The sequence below is a fragment of the Onychostoma macrolepis genome, chromosome 25 (genome assembly GCF_012432095.1).
Source record: "Onychostoma macrolepis isolate SWU-2019 chromosome 25, ASM1243209v1, whole genome shotgun sequence".
NCBI classification, from domain to species: domain Eukaryota; kingdom Metazoa; phylum Chordata; class Actinopteri; order Cypriniformes; family Cyprinidae; genus Onychostoma; species Onychostoma macrolepis.
The window spans coordinates 4,508,837-4,526,922 of NC_081179.1; the positions used below are offsets into that span (position 1 = coordinate 4,508,837).

General features: G+C 38.8%; 2 protein-coding genes across 7 annotated transcripts; one reads left to right on the plus strand and one right to left on the minus strand.

Annotated features, from left to right (window-relative positions):
• Positions 1–37: 37 nt before the first annotated feature.
• On the minus strand, positions 38–17,438 carry saxo4 (stabilizer of axonemal microtubules 4). 6 transcript variants are annotated; one of them, XM_058767978.1, is made up of 12 exons: positions 15,249–17,431; positions 14,685–14,838; positions 13,712–13,829; positions 13,457–13,601; positions 13,285–13,348; positions 13,120–13,199; positions 12,885–12,950; positions 12,679–12,765; positions 11,710–11,790; positions 10,576–10,670; positions 10,224–10,325; positions 38–1,844 (listed from the first exon to the last, which is right to left on the minus strand). In XM_058767978.1, exons 2-12 carry the CDS (start codon positions 14,794–14,796, stop codon positions 1,817–1,819), a joined length of 978 nt encoding a protein of 325 aa, XP_058623961.1. In that variant the 5' UTR covers positions 14,797–14,838; positions 15,249–17,431; the 3' UTR covers positions 38–1,816. The 6 variants fall into 6 exon arrangements, with proteins under 6 accessions (XP_058623961.1, XP_058623960.1, XP_058623958.1 ...); XM_058767977.1 differs by lacking the exon at positions 38–1,844 and adding an exon at positions 9,997–10,130; XM_058767975.1 differs by lacking the exon at positions 38–1,844 and having other exon boundaries at positions 10,075–10,325; positions 14,685–14,813; positions 15,249–17,438.
• LOC131534871 (leucine-rich repeat-containing protein 10B) lies at positions 2,668–4,857 on the plus strand. Its single transcript, XM_058767972.1, has one exon. The coding sequence runs from the start codon at positions 3,605–3,607 to the stop codon at positions 4,853–4,855; it is 1,251 nt and encodes a 416-aa protein (XP_058623955.1). The 5' UTR covers positions 2,668–3,604; the 3' UTR covers positions 4,856–4,857.
• Positions 17,439–18,086: the final 648 nt, after the last annotated feature.

Genomic DNA, 18,086 nt, shown 5'->3' on the forward strand with positions numbered 1-18,086 from the left:
GCAGCCAATAGGAAGAGAGAGAGAACTTTGGAAGGGAGGGGAGAGCGCGGAGATAAAGAAGAGTTACTTAGGTTCGAGTTCCACATCCAGCCGGCAAAGTGCAGTCATGCTGAAACAATATCAGTCATCTCGACAGAAATATAAAGTAAAAATGCAACATTAAAAACCTCTTCTTTTTTTAAATAAGTAATTTACCTTACCATTCAAAGTGAAAATGAATAATAATGAGACAATGCATGTTGCATCTTGCTTCTAGAATGCTGTAAAACGTTTATAACTTTGAGTGAAAATCTATATTCTGCTGTTTTAAAAAAAGACAATTTAGGATTTAGACTTTAAATTGAAAGAATAGCCTATTTAAATACTTTAGATATAGTATAATATAAACAGTTATAAACTGACATAGGCCTATACACTCACCATATGCCACACTGTAATGTGGAACTTATCACTTTTTACATTGTATAGTAAATTTTATCAGTTCCAATTCAGTTGATCCAACATGAATATGCATATTAGCACAATTCCAGCATTTCACATGATAGAGGCACAAACTGGTGACTGATATGACTGTTAAACATTTCAAATGAAAAAGAAGAACTTTGGACTTTTCCATGCAAAAGAAAACACCACAGACTTATTACGAACCTGTTTATTTTCTACAGCTGCATACACAAGTTGTATTAACGTCTATGAATACATGTGATTTTTTCTAATAAAGCCTATAATAAAACAAGATAAAATAATTACATTCTCATAAATGCTAACTTGCAGGTACAGGGATGCATAAAAGACGATTTTGCAGCTGCAGCATTACTTTCCCTTTAGTTCACAATTTTTTTCCAGAAATTTTAGCAGACGTAAAATGTTCAGCTAAATTTAAAAATGAAAAAAAAAAACAATCTCTCTAAAATAAGTAAATGTAACTTATATATATATCTGGGTAGGACTACATCTGTGCATACAAATAGAAATCACATTCTTTTCCCATCTATTCAATAAACCTGTATGTAAGAAATACATAAATGTCATGTTGACCGTAAATGTTTCAAAAGCTCTGCAAAACCTTTGCCCTTCATCAGGGATGTCAAAGCAGGGACGGATTTTAAAACTTATCAGCTTGGCTCATAAATTTGAATTAGGTTAGTAATTCTAATCAATTGAGGACTTCTTTCTAATTTCTAAAAGTGATTTGGAAATTGCTTTTATTGGTTCTAAATGCATCCATCATAAAAAGTGTTGTAATGGCTGCTACAGCCATGAAATTCATAAATTCATAAAACCATGCAGGCAGAAGGAAGACGAAAGACATTTAGTAAAATGTTTCACTTTAAGGAAGTGTTTATCCACTTCAAACACCACAAAAGTGGCTTTTTAATATCGAGTCAAAAGTTTTAACTAGTTTCTGTCTGGGAAAAAACACACAACTCCCACTTTTGAGCTCCAATGGAGATCACCGTTGCCCAAAACTTTCTTTGTCCACCAATGAGAAACCGTATGATGCCTAAAACATGAAATGTGGTTATAAAGTGAATAAACTTTATGGAAATCAACCTTGCGAATTGCCACCGTTTAAAGACTTGAAAATATGGTTGTGCTTTAGTTGGAAAATTTATATGAAGATTTTTAAATGAGAAACACCATCTCATAGGCTAATGAATAAAAATCTTAAAGGCAAGCTGGTCTGATTTCTGACCCCACTGTCAGCACTTGCTCACTCAGCGTCAGGTTCAGAGGTCTATGAAGTGAACTGGCCACTAGGGGGAGGTTTGTGCTGCTCTGACACCGTGGAACATCAAGGCTGAACTTTGATGCATTACAACAACACTTCAGCAGAAAAACACCTATATAGGGCAGAGTGATTTAGACACTTATCAGTACGTGCAACACCACAAATCATAATATGGAGACTCTCATCTCTACATGACAGAAATGTATTCTGACTTCATAATAACTTCATCAGTATTCCAATAACAAACATTATATAATGCTTTGCAGATCAATAGTTCATAGTAGGCCTATAGTATATTCAGTTTTGAACAGGCCATGTATTACTTGGAAGCCGGTCCATTCATAGCAGAACAGCTGAGAGTGAATCATCTCACTATAATAAGCACTTTGTTTAGCCTTGATCTGTCTGTCCTTTACATTTGATTATTTATTTTGTGTAGGTATTATGCAATTGCAGTTGATTTGCTGACACCAACAACTTTACTTCGGATTTTATGACTAGGCTACAGTTTATTTATTGCACCAAATAGCTTTTTTTTGTTGTTGTTGTAATTTTCATAATTCATAATTGTATATCTCTTTTATATAAAGCATGAAATGTATGCTTATATAATTATTTTTAAAAATCCATTTTATGTTAATAAATGTATACAATAGAATATACATGTAAATAAATAGGCTACAACAATTACATGTATTTTAATATATTAAATATTAGTTATTTATAACCTTTATAAATTATAACTCTTTTCAAATAGCATATGTTTAATATTAATAAATATAATAAATATTTCATACAACCTATTTAATAATAATAATAATATTTAACAAATACGTTTGCCCGTTGCATAACGTGAACTTGGAATAGAGGAATTTGACCGCGTCTCTCTCTCTCTCTCTCCTCGAAACACGTGACAATCGTGTGTACTCAGTCTATGGTGTACTCTCATGTCCCTGTTTCGGTTGCTAGGGGAGAGAGACGGTCCATGGCAACGCTTTACGCAAACTCCACGCTCCAGAGAAAGAGAGAGAGAGAAACGCGAGACAGCACTGAACGCACAACATTGGAAAGAAACGGACATCGAGTGGAGCGCTTCAGGAAACTTTAAACCGACGTCTCAGAGGATTTTGTCCGATTTAGGACCACGCAAAGCGGAGTTACAGTTTGCTATCATCAGTTCGGTTCACATTGCCGCCGGCCAGGTCAAAGCGAGACCGGGATCCACAGACCGGGCAACCGGACAAGAGCTGTGTGTGTCGGCAGAGAGACGCTCAGCACCAGGGTTCACACAAACAGACTGAAACGCTTAGTTTGTGACTGTAATGTGAGTCAATTAATGCTTTTAACAAACGATATACTTTAAAATAGTTAAATAAATAACTAATTAGCTATGAAAACGGTGCGTAATTAATATGCAAAAATTGGCAGCTACTTTGACACTCATCTGTTAACTTAGAGATTACATTAGAGACAAAATTAAGCTTTCTTCCTGTTACAATTATACTTATTTTTACTACTACTATTACTACTACTATTATTATTATAATCTGTTCTATAGCATATAGTTTTATAAAGAGTATTTTTAATTGGCACAATCCACACAAACAAGCACTCAGAATATGGCTCCTTGCTGGTATCACTGCCGTGTTTGCTGACGTTGGACCTCGTTGTACTCGGACTGAGGGGAAGCCGCCTGTAGTCAGAGCACCATGTGTCGCTGTGCTGGCTCTGTCACTGCCGGGTCAATCCTACTGAGTGAAACTGACACGGGGAGGGGGGGCCAGCCCCACAGACCGCCTCACCCTCTTACCCCGTCCTGAAACACACTCTCACGACACACACAGACAAGCGCCGGGCTAGCCGGCCGAGGGTATGGGCAACTCGTCCCGAAAAGAGGCCCAGGACGAAGGAGGAGAGGAAAAGGAGAAGAAGGATAAAGAGAAGGGAGATGAAGGCGAGGAGGAGGAGGAAGAAGCGGCTGAGAAAGAAGAAGAAGAGGAGGTCGTGGAGGACGAGGAGCTGCCGCTCGGAGTCGACGAGCTCTTGGCGAGCGGAGATCCGGTGTTGGACCTGAGCTACTACAAGTTCCGTCGCCTTCCTCGTCAAGTCCTGGATCTGGAGTACCTGGAGAAGCTCTACGCCTGTGGAAACCGTCTCCGTGACGTTCCTAAGCGTATCACGCGGCTGCAGGGTTTGCGTACCCTGGCGCTCGACTTCAATAAGCTTGAGGACGTTCCTCTCTCGGTGTGCCAGCTGACTAATCTCACGTGTCTTTACTTGGGAAGCAACCGGCTGATGAGCCTCCCACCGGAAGTGAGGAACCTGCAGAACTTACGTTGCCTCTGGGTGGAGAGCAACTACTTCCAGCGATTCCCCAAGCAGTTGTACGACCTTCCCAGTTTGCGCTCACTGCAGATTGGGGACAACCGCCTGCGCACCCTTCCCTCGGACCTATGGCGCATGGAGTCCCTGAGAGGACTCTGGCTGTACGGTAACCGCTTTCAGGAGTTTCCGCGAGTGCTTCTCAAGATGGAGCAGCTGGAGATTCTGGACATGGACCGCAATCGGATATCAGAGTTTCCAAACTTGCATCATCTTCCCGGGCTGCGACTCTTCTCCTACGACCACAACCCTGTGAAGGAGCCACCGCGTGTAGGGGAGGAGGTGCTTATCGTCGGGGAGGGGGCTGAGGAGGTGTTGCAGGCTAGAGAGAGAAGGAGAGAGGCAAAAGAACGAGCGGAGAAGGAAGCGGAGGAGGCGGCAGCCGCAGCGGCAGCAGCAGCTAATCCGGTCATTCACGGAATACTCAAGAAACTCCGGATGAACTCCGCCCTTAACCTGGCAGCTGCTAAGGAGAAGGAAACAAATGAGTCGGTTCCATCAACAACCCCATCTGGGGATGAGAACGGAGCACAAAATAATGATGAAGGGGCGGAGTCTGAGAGACAAGGTGTGGCGTTTGAGGAGGCGGAGCTTGGTTATGACGACGGCGGTCTGGAGTATGAAAGGGAGGAGCTAATCTGCGAGGGGGAGGTGTATGAAGGCTACGAGGGGGCGGAGTTAGAGTATGAGAGAGCGGAAATGGACTATGAATATGAAGGGGAGGAGCAAGAACAACCTTGATACTTCCACCTGTTAGTCTACTTATTATATCTGATGTGTGTTATTTCTGCAAACAGAATTGCAGTTTATAGCAGCCAACAGTCATTATTTTTGCAATTCTTTGATACAGACACTACACACCTCTGCTTTAAGCATCTGAGGTGTTACTGCAAGGGTTGCAGGTTCAATCCCAAGGGTGAACTGGAGAGTAACAGTGAGTTATTGGAGCCCAGAAAATGGCACTTAAGTAACCCCAGGATACTTTATGGGGCTATGAAAGCGACTGCAAGTCGCTCTAATAAAAAGCATCTGCTAACATTAACATTCAATTATGTCTGATTGGTTGGAAAGTTGAATGAAAGGTCAAGTTAAAAAAAAAAAAAATGGTGTACCCAAAAATGAAAATTCTGATATCATTTGCTCATTCTCATGTTGTGTGAAACACAAAATAAGATATTTTAATGAACTGCTCTTTCCCCATACAATGAAAGTCAATGGGGTCCAGAACTACACTGGTCCCCATTGATTTTCATTGTATAGACAAAATACACTAACATTTTAAAAAAATATTTTCATTTACACTCTGTATAAAGGAATACAGGTTTGGAATTACTTTAGTAAATGATGGCACAAGAAAAATGAAAATAAGTAACACAGCTTCTAAAATACAGCTTAAGTTATAAAATAGCATCACTCAAAAACCCTATGAATTAACTTTTACAAATATGCAAAAGTTTTTCTCACAAGTATAAGTGAGTGTTGCTATTGTTAGAAGGTATTTATTGTTGGCCAGCCATTACTGCAATCCTCAAACACAGGACTCACTTCAATACTTACAGGGTTTAATGATTTTAAGACTTGTCATTTAAAAAAAAAAAAAATCAACTGTGAAGACCTGTGAAACTGCACAACTTTTTCATGCGTCAAAACTACATTACTGTGTGCTGTGTATTTCTAATTAAGAGCAGGGCTCAGGCATTTTTGTTTGTGAGTTTGTGTAAGTGTGTCTGGAACTCTACCCTGACATGAGTGTACTGTTTATAAGAAACTTGATGCTGCAATTGCAGCTATGTGTGTTGGTGAAACCAAATATTCTCTTATTAAATAACCAATGAGTTTGCCAAACATGTTTCAATGATTCATGTCTTGTCGGACTCAGAGAAGATCTAATACCACTACGAAAAATTACATGTCCATATTTTTCAGCCTATAACAAGCCAGAAGTTAAATTTTTTTTTAATCATAATTTTTTAATTGATTTACTAAAACTCATTCACAAAAATTAATCAAAATGAATAAATACCAGTGATATTCACAATGTCACCAGAAAACCTGTCAAGAATTTTGACAGTATTCAAAATATATTTCCAAATCCCAACCCTGACCAGGAAAAATCTAGACTAGAATCTTAGAAACACGAGTGTTTCTAGAAGGCAAATTAAGTTTTGAATTAAGTTGAATCCTAGCTGTCTGGCTGTGGAACAACGTTGACGTGATCTGAGACAGATGGGAAGAGCTAGCCAAGTTAGCACTAATAGAAGTAAACGTTCTCTCTCGACTTAAGCTTAAAGGGCTCGATGTGCGAAAGTCAGAGAGGAGGCGTGCTGCAGACAGAAGAGAAACATCAGGGAGTGAATGGGTGCAATCCATAAAAGGCCCGGGTACTTAGTCAGTGATGTTTTGGGAGAAAGACTGAGAGAGAGCAGCGCTTAATGTGTAAATTATGAGGTCCCAGAACAAAGACTGTAATGGATCCAGCAGGTTTGTGGGTTGGGTGACGGTATAAAAATGAAAATAGTGTTTAACACCCAATTAACACTGCAGGCAAGCCATGTGACACAATGCAAAGCAAACTAGAGAAGCGCAAGAAGTGTAGACGACTTTATTGATTATGATGGATAATCTAGGAAAAGATTTTCAGTGAATAATGATTTTGCTAAGTTCATCACAAAAAGCTGTTGTACAGTATGGCTTCAGAATTGCAATATAACAATCATACGGACCACTCTTCTGATAATGAAGGTGCTTTTTGTATTTTTGTAGCTTGATGAATACAGCCCTTGTTTCATATTCTTAAGAAAAAAATCTTAAAAATTCACCTTTTGTGTTCTACGGAAGGCTCGTTGTTCCCAAATGCAGAAGTTCAAGAATGAAATAATTGTTTTGAATTATAGAGGTCATCTGGAGAAACCACTGCCCTCTAATTTGCATTTTCCTCATTTGTTCATTCTTTCCCTCCGATATCAGTCTTATATTTACCTATTTTTCTATTCCAGTCACATCTGCCAACTCTCTCATTCTACTCAAGAAGTGTTTTCATTGCCCTTTCCTCCTCCTTTCCCTTTTCTTCCTTCATACATCATTGTGCTGTTTAAACTCTCTCTCCATCTCCTGTCACTTCTCATCTCTCCCCGAAAGAGTGTCAAAACCCATCTGTTAAAATATTTATGTAACGCTATGAGTCTGTCATTACTGCTGAAAAGAACCTGAAACAAGTGTTTTGGCACAACCTTTGACAGAAGGTCGAGAAAAGCGTGTCTCCGCCCAGATCTCAATGCCAGAATCAACACGACCCATCACGCATACGCAAATGTGCATGGATCAGGTGTCTTTAAAAAAGCCATTTTTCAATTCGCAAATAGATTTGTCATTCACATCTGCAAACAGCCAAATACTTACAGTATGTTACTGAGACATCTCAGATGAAGTGCATACTCTCAGTAAGACAAAAGAGCTTACGGATGGCAGATGAGAATAAAGGAATGCTTTGCATAGTGATAGTTTCAAAGACACCTGAGCCGTGCACATTTGCGTTTGGTGGGATGGGTTGTGTTGACTCTGGCAGGTAGATCTGCGATTTCTTTCAGCTGTGGAAGACATTGAACAATTGATCAAAAAAGTAGTTTGATGGTTGCTGAAATGTTGCTATTTTGAGGTAAACAGACTCTGTCTTTCATTAAAACGTACTATTTGTGGTGTTTACTAAAACAAACATCACAATTGCTTCGAGAAGAGATTCAAACAAACACCTAGAAACATGTATTAAAGGGGATAGTTCACCCAAAAATGAAAGCACCAGGCACATGCATTGTTTCCTCTCAATAATGGTGGAAGATGTGATTTGGAGGAAAAGAATTGTGGTATAAAGTCATTATTTTGTTTTCTTTGCACACAAAAAGTATTCTCGTAGCTTCTTAAAACTGCGGTTGAACCAATGATGTCCCATGGACTATTTTACCGACGTCCTTACTACGTTTCTGGGCCTGGGAACATTTCAGTTGCGTTGCTGTCAATGAAGGGTCAGAGAGCTCTCGGATTTCATCAAAAATATCTTAATTTTTGTTCCGAAGATGAATGAAGGTCTTACATGATGGGTTAGTAATTAACCACAGAATTTTCATTTTTGGGTGAATTGTCCCTTTAAACGTTGGTGCAGAATTCACCCTGCAATGTTTGTGCTATGACATGACATAACACGAACAACACTTCAAATTTGCCTGACAGACAATAAAACAGCACAGAACATGTCTAAAAATCTCAATTTGATTGCTCATTATATGCCATCTCTAAAGGAATAAGTCTCTCTCAGAGATTTTGGCATTGCTGTTAGCCCTGGATCCTCAGGCAGCATGTATCGAGTATCTGCAGAGTGGTTGAGTGCTCTGACACAGTCCAGGCCTGAAGAGGAGAACAGTCTCTGTGCTTAATCATTTAGCGGCTTACTGCTAGTTTATGTTAACGCCATTCTCCCAAGGTCAGCTGCATAGCAAGCCGTGAATGAACACTGGATCGACCTCTGCGGCGCTTGAAACTTCATAGCCTTGTTACAGGCACTCACAGTAATATCTCTGTCACTGCCAGATCTCAGCAGAAGTCATCTGGTGTTAGAAATGTTATCCGAGCCATTGTGACAGTGTGTCAGCACGAGAGGAGGGGCCATCATGGTCCAGTGCATATGATTTTGCTCAAAAGTAGGGCATGTTTGCATGTTGTATATACCAGCTGGTTGGTTTTACACTGTAAGCCATTAAAAGTGTTATTGCAAGGCTAGAAAACCGCAATGTCAGAACTAGATTTTCAGATTTACTTATGAATATGGCTGCGTCGAAATACGCCTACTTCCATACTATATAGTAGGCAAAAAACAGTATGTGCGCAAAGTAGTATGTCCGAATTCACAGTATTCATAAAATGGTAAGTGAAAATTCTCCACTGAGATTCTGAAGTGTACATCTAATGGACACTTTACTGTCCCACGATGGCATAATAGAGGATTTGTGAATGGCAGTGAAGCGATGCAATTAACGCCGAACTTTGTTCATACTACAAACATTCATACCATATACTATTTAACGGTTGCTAAGCAAGTTTTCAACTAAATGTAGTAGCTACAGTATTCGATTTCAGACACGGTGTATGTGTGTGCTAAAATGTTGCCAGGGTGTAAATTTGAGGTGTCCTTTATGTCCATATAGTGCAAATGGTGAATCAAACATCAAATATTTAGTGTTTTTTCAAATCACGTATGAACAATAATAATATTAATGCTTGGTTGCTAAAGCTCAAACTGCTCAATTTACTGCAAAATAGCAACACCTCTGCAGCCATCAAACCACTTATAGACAAGCACTTGAGTCACTTTTTCAGTGTTAAGCATGGACTAAAAAGACCAGCGTTCCTTTATTCAGTCAATCCCTGTTCTCCCTTTCTTGCAAGGATTATTAAGGATAATGAACAATCTGCCTGTGTGGAAGAGTGAACATTGGCCCTGAGATGAGAGAGAGAAGCTTACACACACCAACCTAAGCGGGCACCATAACTGTGACCATATGCCAGCCAGCTGAGCTTTCATTTGGTGCCACTCCTTTCTCGGCATGGCTAGGAATTTGTGTATATAATTTGTGCATATCTGTGTGTATTGGTTTATGCATTGCAATCTGTGTACGAGCGTGAATATTTCTTCTACACAATATGCTGACCGCGGTTAATGAACGCTTCCTGGTCTTGCATTCAGTCTTACATCAATACTTATTAGTTTTTACACATCTTGCTCAAAATTATTGCTGATGTTAATTATTCTCAGCTTAATGCATTAAAGTTTTATAGTGTTAAGGGTCTGTTAAAACCACTAACCACTAATCACTAACTAAGTATGATGCACCTATAAATTAAAGCAATATAATTTTGTCTGAAAATGTCAAGTAGAAATGATCAGGCTAAATTTGACAGTATTATGTTTAAATGAATATTTCAGGTTTATTGTGAAGCTAGGACATTAAATCCACTAAGATTAAACCTGTGTGAAAGAGAGAGACAAACAGAGGATGTTATTAACAAGTGTTCAGGAGGTGTACATGAATACAAGTACACAAAATGTTTATGTGTGTACCTATCTGTGTCTCGTCCATTGTACCCGCTTTCTCTGTGTCTCTGTATGCCTCCTCTCACCCGTTCTGATCTGTGCTGCACCACTGATGATTTGTCACAAAATCTGCAACAATTATAAGGACAAAAACCTCATTTTAACCAATCAAGATACACTCATCCCTCCAGCAACCAATCAGAACACACTCATCCACCCAGCAACCAATCAGAACACACTGAACCTCCAGGTTTGAAACCATGCAATGCAGTAGATGCCCATGTCTACAAGGCACAGACAGTCAGTTCAAATAAATGAGCAATCCATTTTGCCAGTCAAACACCAGGAACAGACACAGAGATAGACAGACATGACTCACTTGCTTTGGTAGTGTGTGAGGAAGTGTTGCGGGTCGGCTGGTGTATGTGAGAGGCTTGTGATGTTGGGGGCGTTCAGGACGAATCCTGATGAGCCCTGTAGAATACAGAACAGCCAGTACACAACACTATTCCAGAAATCCCTCTTAAAGCAGCAGTGGCACAACAAAATATATCACATTTCCAATCATCTTTTGAGTGGATGACTGTTCAAAATGTTGTTGAGGTGGGCCGTGTCATCTTTGAGTGCTTTTGTGACATTAAATCGGAACTGGCACAGAACAGACTGTCTTCCAAATGGCTTTTCTAGGAAGAAGAGCACATTTTGCTCATTTTTTTTTTTTTTTTACTTGTAGGAGAAATTAATTGCCAGTGTCATTTACAGATTTAGTTCACACTCACATTACAAACCTACACTATTAGAATAAAAGGTACAAAAGCTGTCACTGGGACGGAACTCTTTCAAAAGGTACTAATATGCACCATGTAGGTACTAATGTATAAGCGATAATGCAACCAAAAATGTAAATTTTGCCCTAATTTACTCATCCTCATGTTGTTCCAAATCTGTATGAATTTCTTTCTTCTGTTGAACACAAAAGAAGATATTTTGAAGAATGTTGGTATCCAAACAGTTACCATTGATTTCCATAGTATTTTATCCCATACCATGGAAGTCAATGGGGACCAGCAACAGTTTGGTTACTAACATTAATCAAAGTATCTTTTTTTTTTTTTTTTAGCTGAAGAAAGAAACTCATAAAGGTTTGGAACAGAATTTACATTTTTGAGTGAACTATATATCCCATATGGCATTATATTGTTTTAAATATATTTCAAAATATATATAATTATACAAAAAATATATTTGCAAAAATATATTCGTTTCAAAATTTATTTATGTAAATATATTTTCTACCAATATATTTTGGGACATTTTTTGTATATTTTTAAAAATAAATTTTAAATGTCTAAATATATATTTTTAAAAAATTGAAAAATATATTTTGACCTCTATATATTTCAGTCCAAGAAAATGCATTCACATTCTATTTGAACAGTCAAAGTCAAACAAAAAAAGGGCAGTTTTCACCATTACACAAATCTAGAGGCCAAAATATTTTGGTTTTATTTACCATTGGCCCAATGGACCATCTAGTGGCAGCAGTTCTAGTCTTCTGTCCGCTGTCCTCACTAACACCACCCTGCAGAAAGGCCTGTGGGCAGAACATCCAATAAACCCTGATCCTTGATCAGAAAACGTGTTGTAGTCTTAAAGGGATAGTTCACCCAAAAATGAAAAAATGAAATGAAATCTGCTTATCCCCAGGGCATACAAGATGTAGGTGACTTTGTTTCTTCAGTATAACACAAACAAAGATTTTTAACTCAAACCGTTGCAGTCTGTCAGTCATACAATGGCAGTCAATGGGACCCACGGCTTTGAGAGTAAAAATAAACATACATAGACAAAACCAAATGAAACCCTGCGGCTCGTGACGATACATTGAGGTCTTAAGACACGAAACGATCGGTCTGTGCAAGAAACTGAACAGTATTTATATAATTTTTTACCTCTGATCCACCGCAAAGTTCAATTGTCCTGAGCGCGTTCACAACAACTGGCGCGTGACGGTGTAAACAATGAGTGACATATACGCACGACAGATCTCTTCCGCACATGCATCTACTATGCCAGAGCACGTTGACACGTCACGCACCGGCTTTTGTGAAAGGCCTCTGGACAGTTAGCCATTGCGGTGGATCAGAGGTAAAAAATGATATAAATACTGTTCAGTTTCATGCACAGACCAATCGTTTCATGTCTTAAGGCCTCAATGTATCGTCACAAGCCGCAGGGTTTAATTTGCTTTTGTCTGTGTATGTTTTTTTGACTCTCAAAGTCATGGGTCCCATTGACTGCCATTATATGACTGACAGACTGCAACGGTTTGAGTTAAAAATCTTTGTTTGTGTTCTACTGAAGAAACAAAGTCACCTACATCTTGGATGCACTGGGGGTAAGCAGATAATCATCATTTTTTCATTTTTGGGTGAACTATCCCTTTAATTGCAGAGTTTATCTAGCGAGATACTATACTCACTGAACTGGTCAGAGGCCTCCGGGTTTCTCTTGTAAATCCAGTTTCTCGAAGTGCACGGGAGGCAAGTTTTGGTAATGCTTCACTGCCCTAATACACACACACATTAAATAGGCTACAGACCTCATCCGGCTGACGCACGTCTTAAAAATTGTCAAGATGTTGATGGACAGAGTAATAGCAGAGAACGAGAGAAACAGAGAGACCACCTGTAGAAAACATCCGGGAAGGAAGTCAGTCCTCATCACACTTTCCTGTGTCCTGCGAGCGTCATCCTGACAACCATCATTACCCAATCAGAGCAGAGAGTCAGCATAACATCGGAAAAAGGATTTCATTATGTGATCTCATCATGAATACAGCATGGATCTGTGCAGTTAAAAAACATCTTGACAATGACTTTGCCAACAGATTAAAATGAGGAGTTTACACACACACACACACCATCTTAATATTTTGAGGGAGGAAGGTGTTCGGCTGTAGATTGGCTTCCTTAGTGTATCCACTATCTTCTATGGGTCCAACTAAAACACAAACGCATTGATCTGAAACACCTAGAATGCAACATCAATCCACAAAGAACCATTATTTTTAAACCACACCACTTACCCAAAACTCTGAGACGGTGAGGAATGTAAGTGCCTTTATATTCAGTCTGACAGGACTCTGCTCTCTAAGAGACAGAGAAAAAAATGAAAGCACAATGAGGCCAGGGTGAAGTGACATGGCACAGTGCCCTTGAAACCTGCTGCGATTCTATGTGTGTGTCTTTGGCTCTCACAGGTCTTGGCTGAGCTTGGAGCTGCAAATATCCGCTCTCTCTGCGTCTGGATCCCAAACAGGCCAAAGGCTCCGTCCCGTCGGGCAGAACCAGACGCTGGTAATGACGCTTTGTTTGAGAATCAAAACTGTCCAACAGTGAGAGACTAAGAGAAAAGGAAAAGTATATGTGTCTACAATGATTTAGTGAGGTGCAAAAAGGCTTTGGAGTGTACAGTATGTGTGATTTCGAACACACACACAATCTGGGTCTTACCCAAACTGTGGATTATCATAGCGGTCCAGGCTGGAGCTGTAGTACAGAACAGGACGATGGTTGGCAGAGTAACCCGTCCCAAAATGATGACCTAGACATGACTGGAATAACTCCTTACCTGGATAAAAGAGGACACAACTCATGACAGATTCTACATCCTACGGTATATTCGCAACACAACACAAATAAATCTATACAGGATATCTACAGTTGAAATAAGGATGCACCAATACAGACATTCTGGCCAATAATTATTTTTGATGACTGATATGATAAATCTATATGTATATATATATATACTATATATATTTTTTAATAAATATGTACTTATAGGAATAGGTCACTCAAAATGCCATATGCTGTTCTTTTTTTCTGTAGAATACAAAAGTAGACGTTTTGAAGAATCTTACAGTTTTCTTTTCCATACAGTAGTTTATAGTGACTACAGGTTGTGGAGTACAAATAAATTATACATAATACAACTTTTTTAAAAATAATAAAGTACCATGTATTCATCATAAAAGTAATCCATATGACAGAAATATGCTATATTCACTGAAATAATTATTCATTTGGGCCAGATTAGATGTTTACAACTTCTATTCTTACAATACTTCTAAAAGAGGTTGCATGAAGATTCTTTACAAATTCTCTTTCTGCACACCACATTAATCACTTACCAGTCTGAAACAAGACAAAAGTAGAGAAAATAAATAAATAAATAAAAAATTCTTGCACCAATCTAGAATTTTGAATGTTTCCAGTAAAATAAGAAATCAAAACATTATAATGTGTGGTAGAAAAGATGGATGGCTGTTTATGTTTCAAACTGTGGCACAGAAAAAGGCTGTTTAAAAAAAAAAAAAAAAAAGATATTATATTGTCTGGCTTCAGTATCAGTCTGATCATGCCAATGACCATAATCATAAATAAAAAACCCAAAGTATAGTTTGATGAATCTAAGGTTACTCACTGTAAGACTGTCTGTAGGAGGTGCAGTATTGGTCGAGGCCGATGTTAGTCAGACGCCCCCCTGGTCTGCCAGTTCCAACCAAAGGTTTGACTGCACCCAAGGGTCCAACCATCTGTGACTGTGACTAACCTAACAAAATACAGAACCGTAACAACTGTACACACACACACACACACACACACACACACACACACACAATGACAAATGTATGGTTGATGTGATGTTTTATTTCAAGTACCATACACAATGGAAGAATTACAGTTTGATATAAACAAACATTTTCCAATACAGTCTCTTACTGGGGTCACATTAACACTAACCCACGTTACTGCTGATAAAACATTCACAATGTCAGTCTAAAGATTTCATCGCCATTTATTTACTTGTTTACCTTAACAGCGTCATTTAAAAGTGCAATTGATGGGTCTTTGAACCGTCAAACAACACAGTATTTATACTGATATTATTGCTATTTTTGTATGATTTAAATAACTTAATAACACTTAATAAGTTTTTAGTCATAAACAGTTCGTCCGTTACCTGTCGCCGCAGTAAACCACATACCTGTGCGCGCCGTGAGTTGCTCTTTTATCCTCGCGCTCGTTACCAGGTAACCGTTACCAGGACAATGGCAGCACGAGCTAGTCACGTGCCACGCGTGTGACACGACGCGGGAAGGTGAGGTAACGGCTTTGCAGTACATCACACTACTGTTCAACAAGAAGTTTAAATAATATTCACATACAAACTTCATCTGGTGGAGATTAAAGGTAAGAGACATTACAAAGTAGAAAGGGAGAATTGATCACGGCCTACGAATCGATGTATGTACAAAAATTACCTCAGAAGACGACTGATGACATAAGCTGTTACGAAAATTAACCATTGTTTTACTACACATAAAACCAAGAAACATGGTTATTAAACCACAGTAACCACAAATTATCCATGGTTTTGCTGCACTAACCATAGTTTAACCATGGTATTTGTAGTAAATCTTTGGTTATACAAATGGTAACAAACAATGTTAACAATTAGAGTAAACAATGGTTAGCCTATACACTTTTAATATAGCCTAATAAAGCCATGGTTAATTTTCGGAAGGTAAGTTATTACTAGATAGTAAATTAAAATGTTCGTTCAAAAATAACCTGACACGACAACTGAATACTGACATGACAGCCCTTTCGAAAATTAACCATGGTTTTACTATAGTAAAAGGTTAGTAAACTTTTTTGGCGTACTGATTAACATTTGTATAACCACTGTTTTACTGCAAATACCATGGTTAATTTGTGGTTACCATGGTTTAACTAGGCTATAATAACCATGGTATCTGGTTTTATCTGTAGTAAAACCATGGCTAATTTTTGCAAGAGAGACTTGCTCAGGGATCATGACCATGTTAATAAAATACCAAGTTATTACAAATTGATTGATAGACTTTTAATAGGTTAAATTAGTCTACATTTAAATTGCAAAAAAAAAAAAAAAAGTCTTGCATATGAGAAAGAAGTTGTGGATAGGAGCCTAGTTCACAAAAAAATATTAATAAGAATGATAATCATCTTCATTATGATTTGAAATGGATTACAAGACTCATTTCTGCACTCAACATATCTCATAACTGCTTGAATCTTTTTCATTCCTCGTGAGAATTTACCTGAGATGCTGAACGTCATCAGATATTATCCAGCGTCACTTTGACGTCACTTTAACAGATGTCAAGACTTTTAAAATAGTTCAGTCACACAGCTCTTGGAGATTGTGGATGTATGTGTCCACGGGGCGGCGCTGTTGTGCTATTCAAATGAAGCACTGGACGGGTGTCTGCAGCCTTGTCACTTCACGCCCTTTGTTTCACATCATCATCATCATCATCATCTTCTTGTTCAGTGTCCCATGATGCACATATGTCTATTAAATATTTACAGTGTTGAGAGTGCGCTTATATATTATTATCAGATCCCAGACGCACTTAACAACTCTATACAGTCTGTGTGGCCTTGTCCGTCTCACAGCTGAAGTCATTTGCATAATCACCATGGCCTCCGCCGTGAGTACAGCAATAACACATCACGTATTAACATTACTCTTCGCTCTGGAAAGATAAAGTCAGATCCATCATTACAGCGGCTATCAGCACGTCCCCGCTGTCTACCTGTCTCCCACATTAATTCTGTCTCACCTTCGCTGACAGGGCGTCATCGCTCCTATCTACCAGAGAGCGAATGCGAAATATTGCCTCTGCAGGGTGGCCTGTCGCTCTCATGAGAGCTGGGCGAGGGCGTTTATTGAGCGGTGCGTGTAGGCATGACTGCCCTTGCGAATAACGGCACCGTTGGGTTTGCTCAAGCGGCACGGTGATGTGTCCGTGACCAAAAAACTCTCTTCCTTTTCTGCAGTCATCTCCTCAAATGGATTAATCTTTGTGGCATGCAACAGGATACGGAACGGTGCACTACATTGGGGGCCAGTGGGGTTTTATCAGTGCAGGTAAGGTGAGGTAGGTTCAGGTAAGTTACAGAGCTTTTTTTTTTACAGTGCCTAGGTAAGTATTCACCAGGCGGAGGCGCCCCTTGGATCTAATCTACACCTTTAAACTCCCAGAAATTTCTTGGTTGATGGACAAACTTGTGCACCCTTAGGGTGACAACCAGCCTAACCACCTCAAAAACAGCTTTGAAAAACATTTCTGGCTGTTTGTCAGGGTTAAATGAATCTTCCCCTGCAAGGTGAGAGTTGGGTGCTTAAATTTTCATGACACCATGAAAAAATTTCTAAACTATAAAAACTTGACATGAAAGGTGTTCCCAAATTCATTTTAGGTCCGTTATATGACGTGATATCAAAGTAAAACATGATATTCAACATTGGCATTCCATTCCTGAGTTGCAAATTTGCTAAAATTGTTCCTAAATAACTGTTTGGCCATTGGTTAACATTAACTAGTGGGCCGTGTGGCCTTACTGACATCAGCCGAAAATGAAAATCTTTTATTAAAGATTACAAAGTGCACAACAAGACCAGTATTAGGAAAGCAAATGGGTTACATTTTTATTTAATGTTGAATTCAAACTTGCTGATTGTTATGCATGAATACTCTACAATATTAATATGATCTAATATTAATTTAGAGACTATATAAATGTACTTTTAAAAATTCATTTATATTGTTTATGAATATCATTTAGGTGCAAAAAATAAAACCTAAATAATGCTTTTCCCTTGTACATTCACATGACTTTTGACCTAATTTACTGACAAGGCCAGTGGTTTGAATTTTAAGCCTCATGCTAATTTGGCCGTCAGTCAGTTGCAGACAGAATGTCACACTCAGTCCTGGACAGGAACATTGTGTTCCAATCACTGACCCAGAAGCCATTTACCTTTAACTTGGTG

Excerpts from the sequence above, each read along its gene's own strand:
- saxo4 (XM_058767975.1), bottom strand. The coding sequence starts at position 14,796 with ATGGTTGGACCCTTGGGTGCAGTCAAACCTTTGGTTGGAACTGGCAGA. Across the intron at positions 13,830-14,684 it reads CTCCTACAGACAGTCTTACA|GTAAGGAGTTATTCCAGTCA; the intron begins GTGAGTAACCTT and ends TCTTTTATCCAG. Across the intron at positions 13,602-13,711 it reads TATGATAATCCACAGTTTGG|TCTCTCACTGTTGGACAGTT; the intron begins GTAAGACCCAGA and ends CTTTTCTCTTAG.
- LOC131534871 (XM_058767972.1), top strand. The coding sequence starts at position 3,605 with ATGGGCAACTCGTCCCGAAAAGAGGCCCAGGACGAAGGAGGAGAGGAA.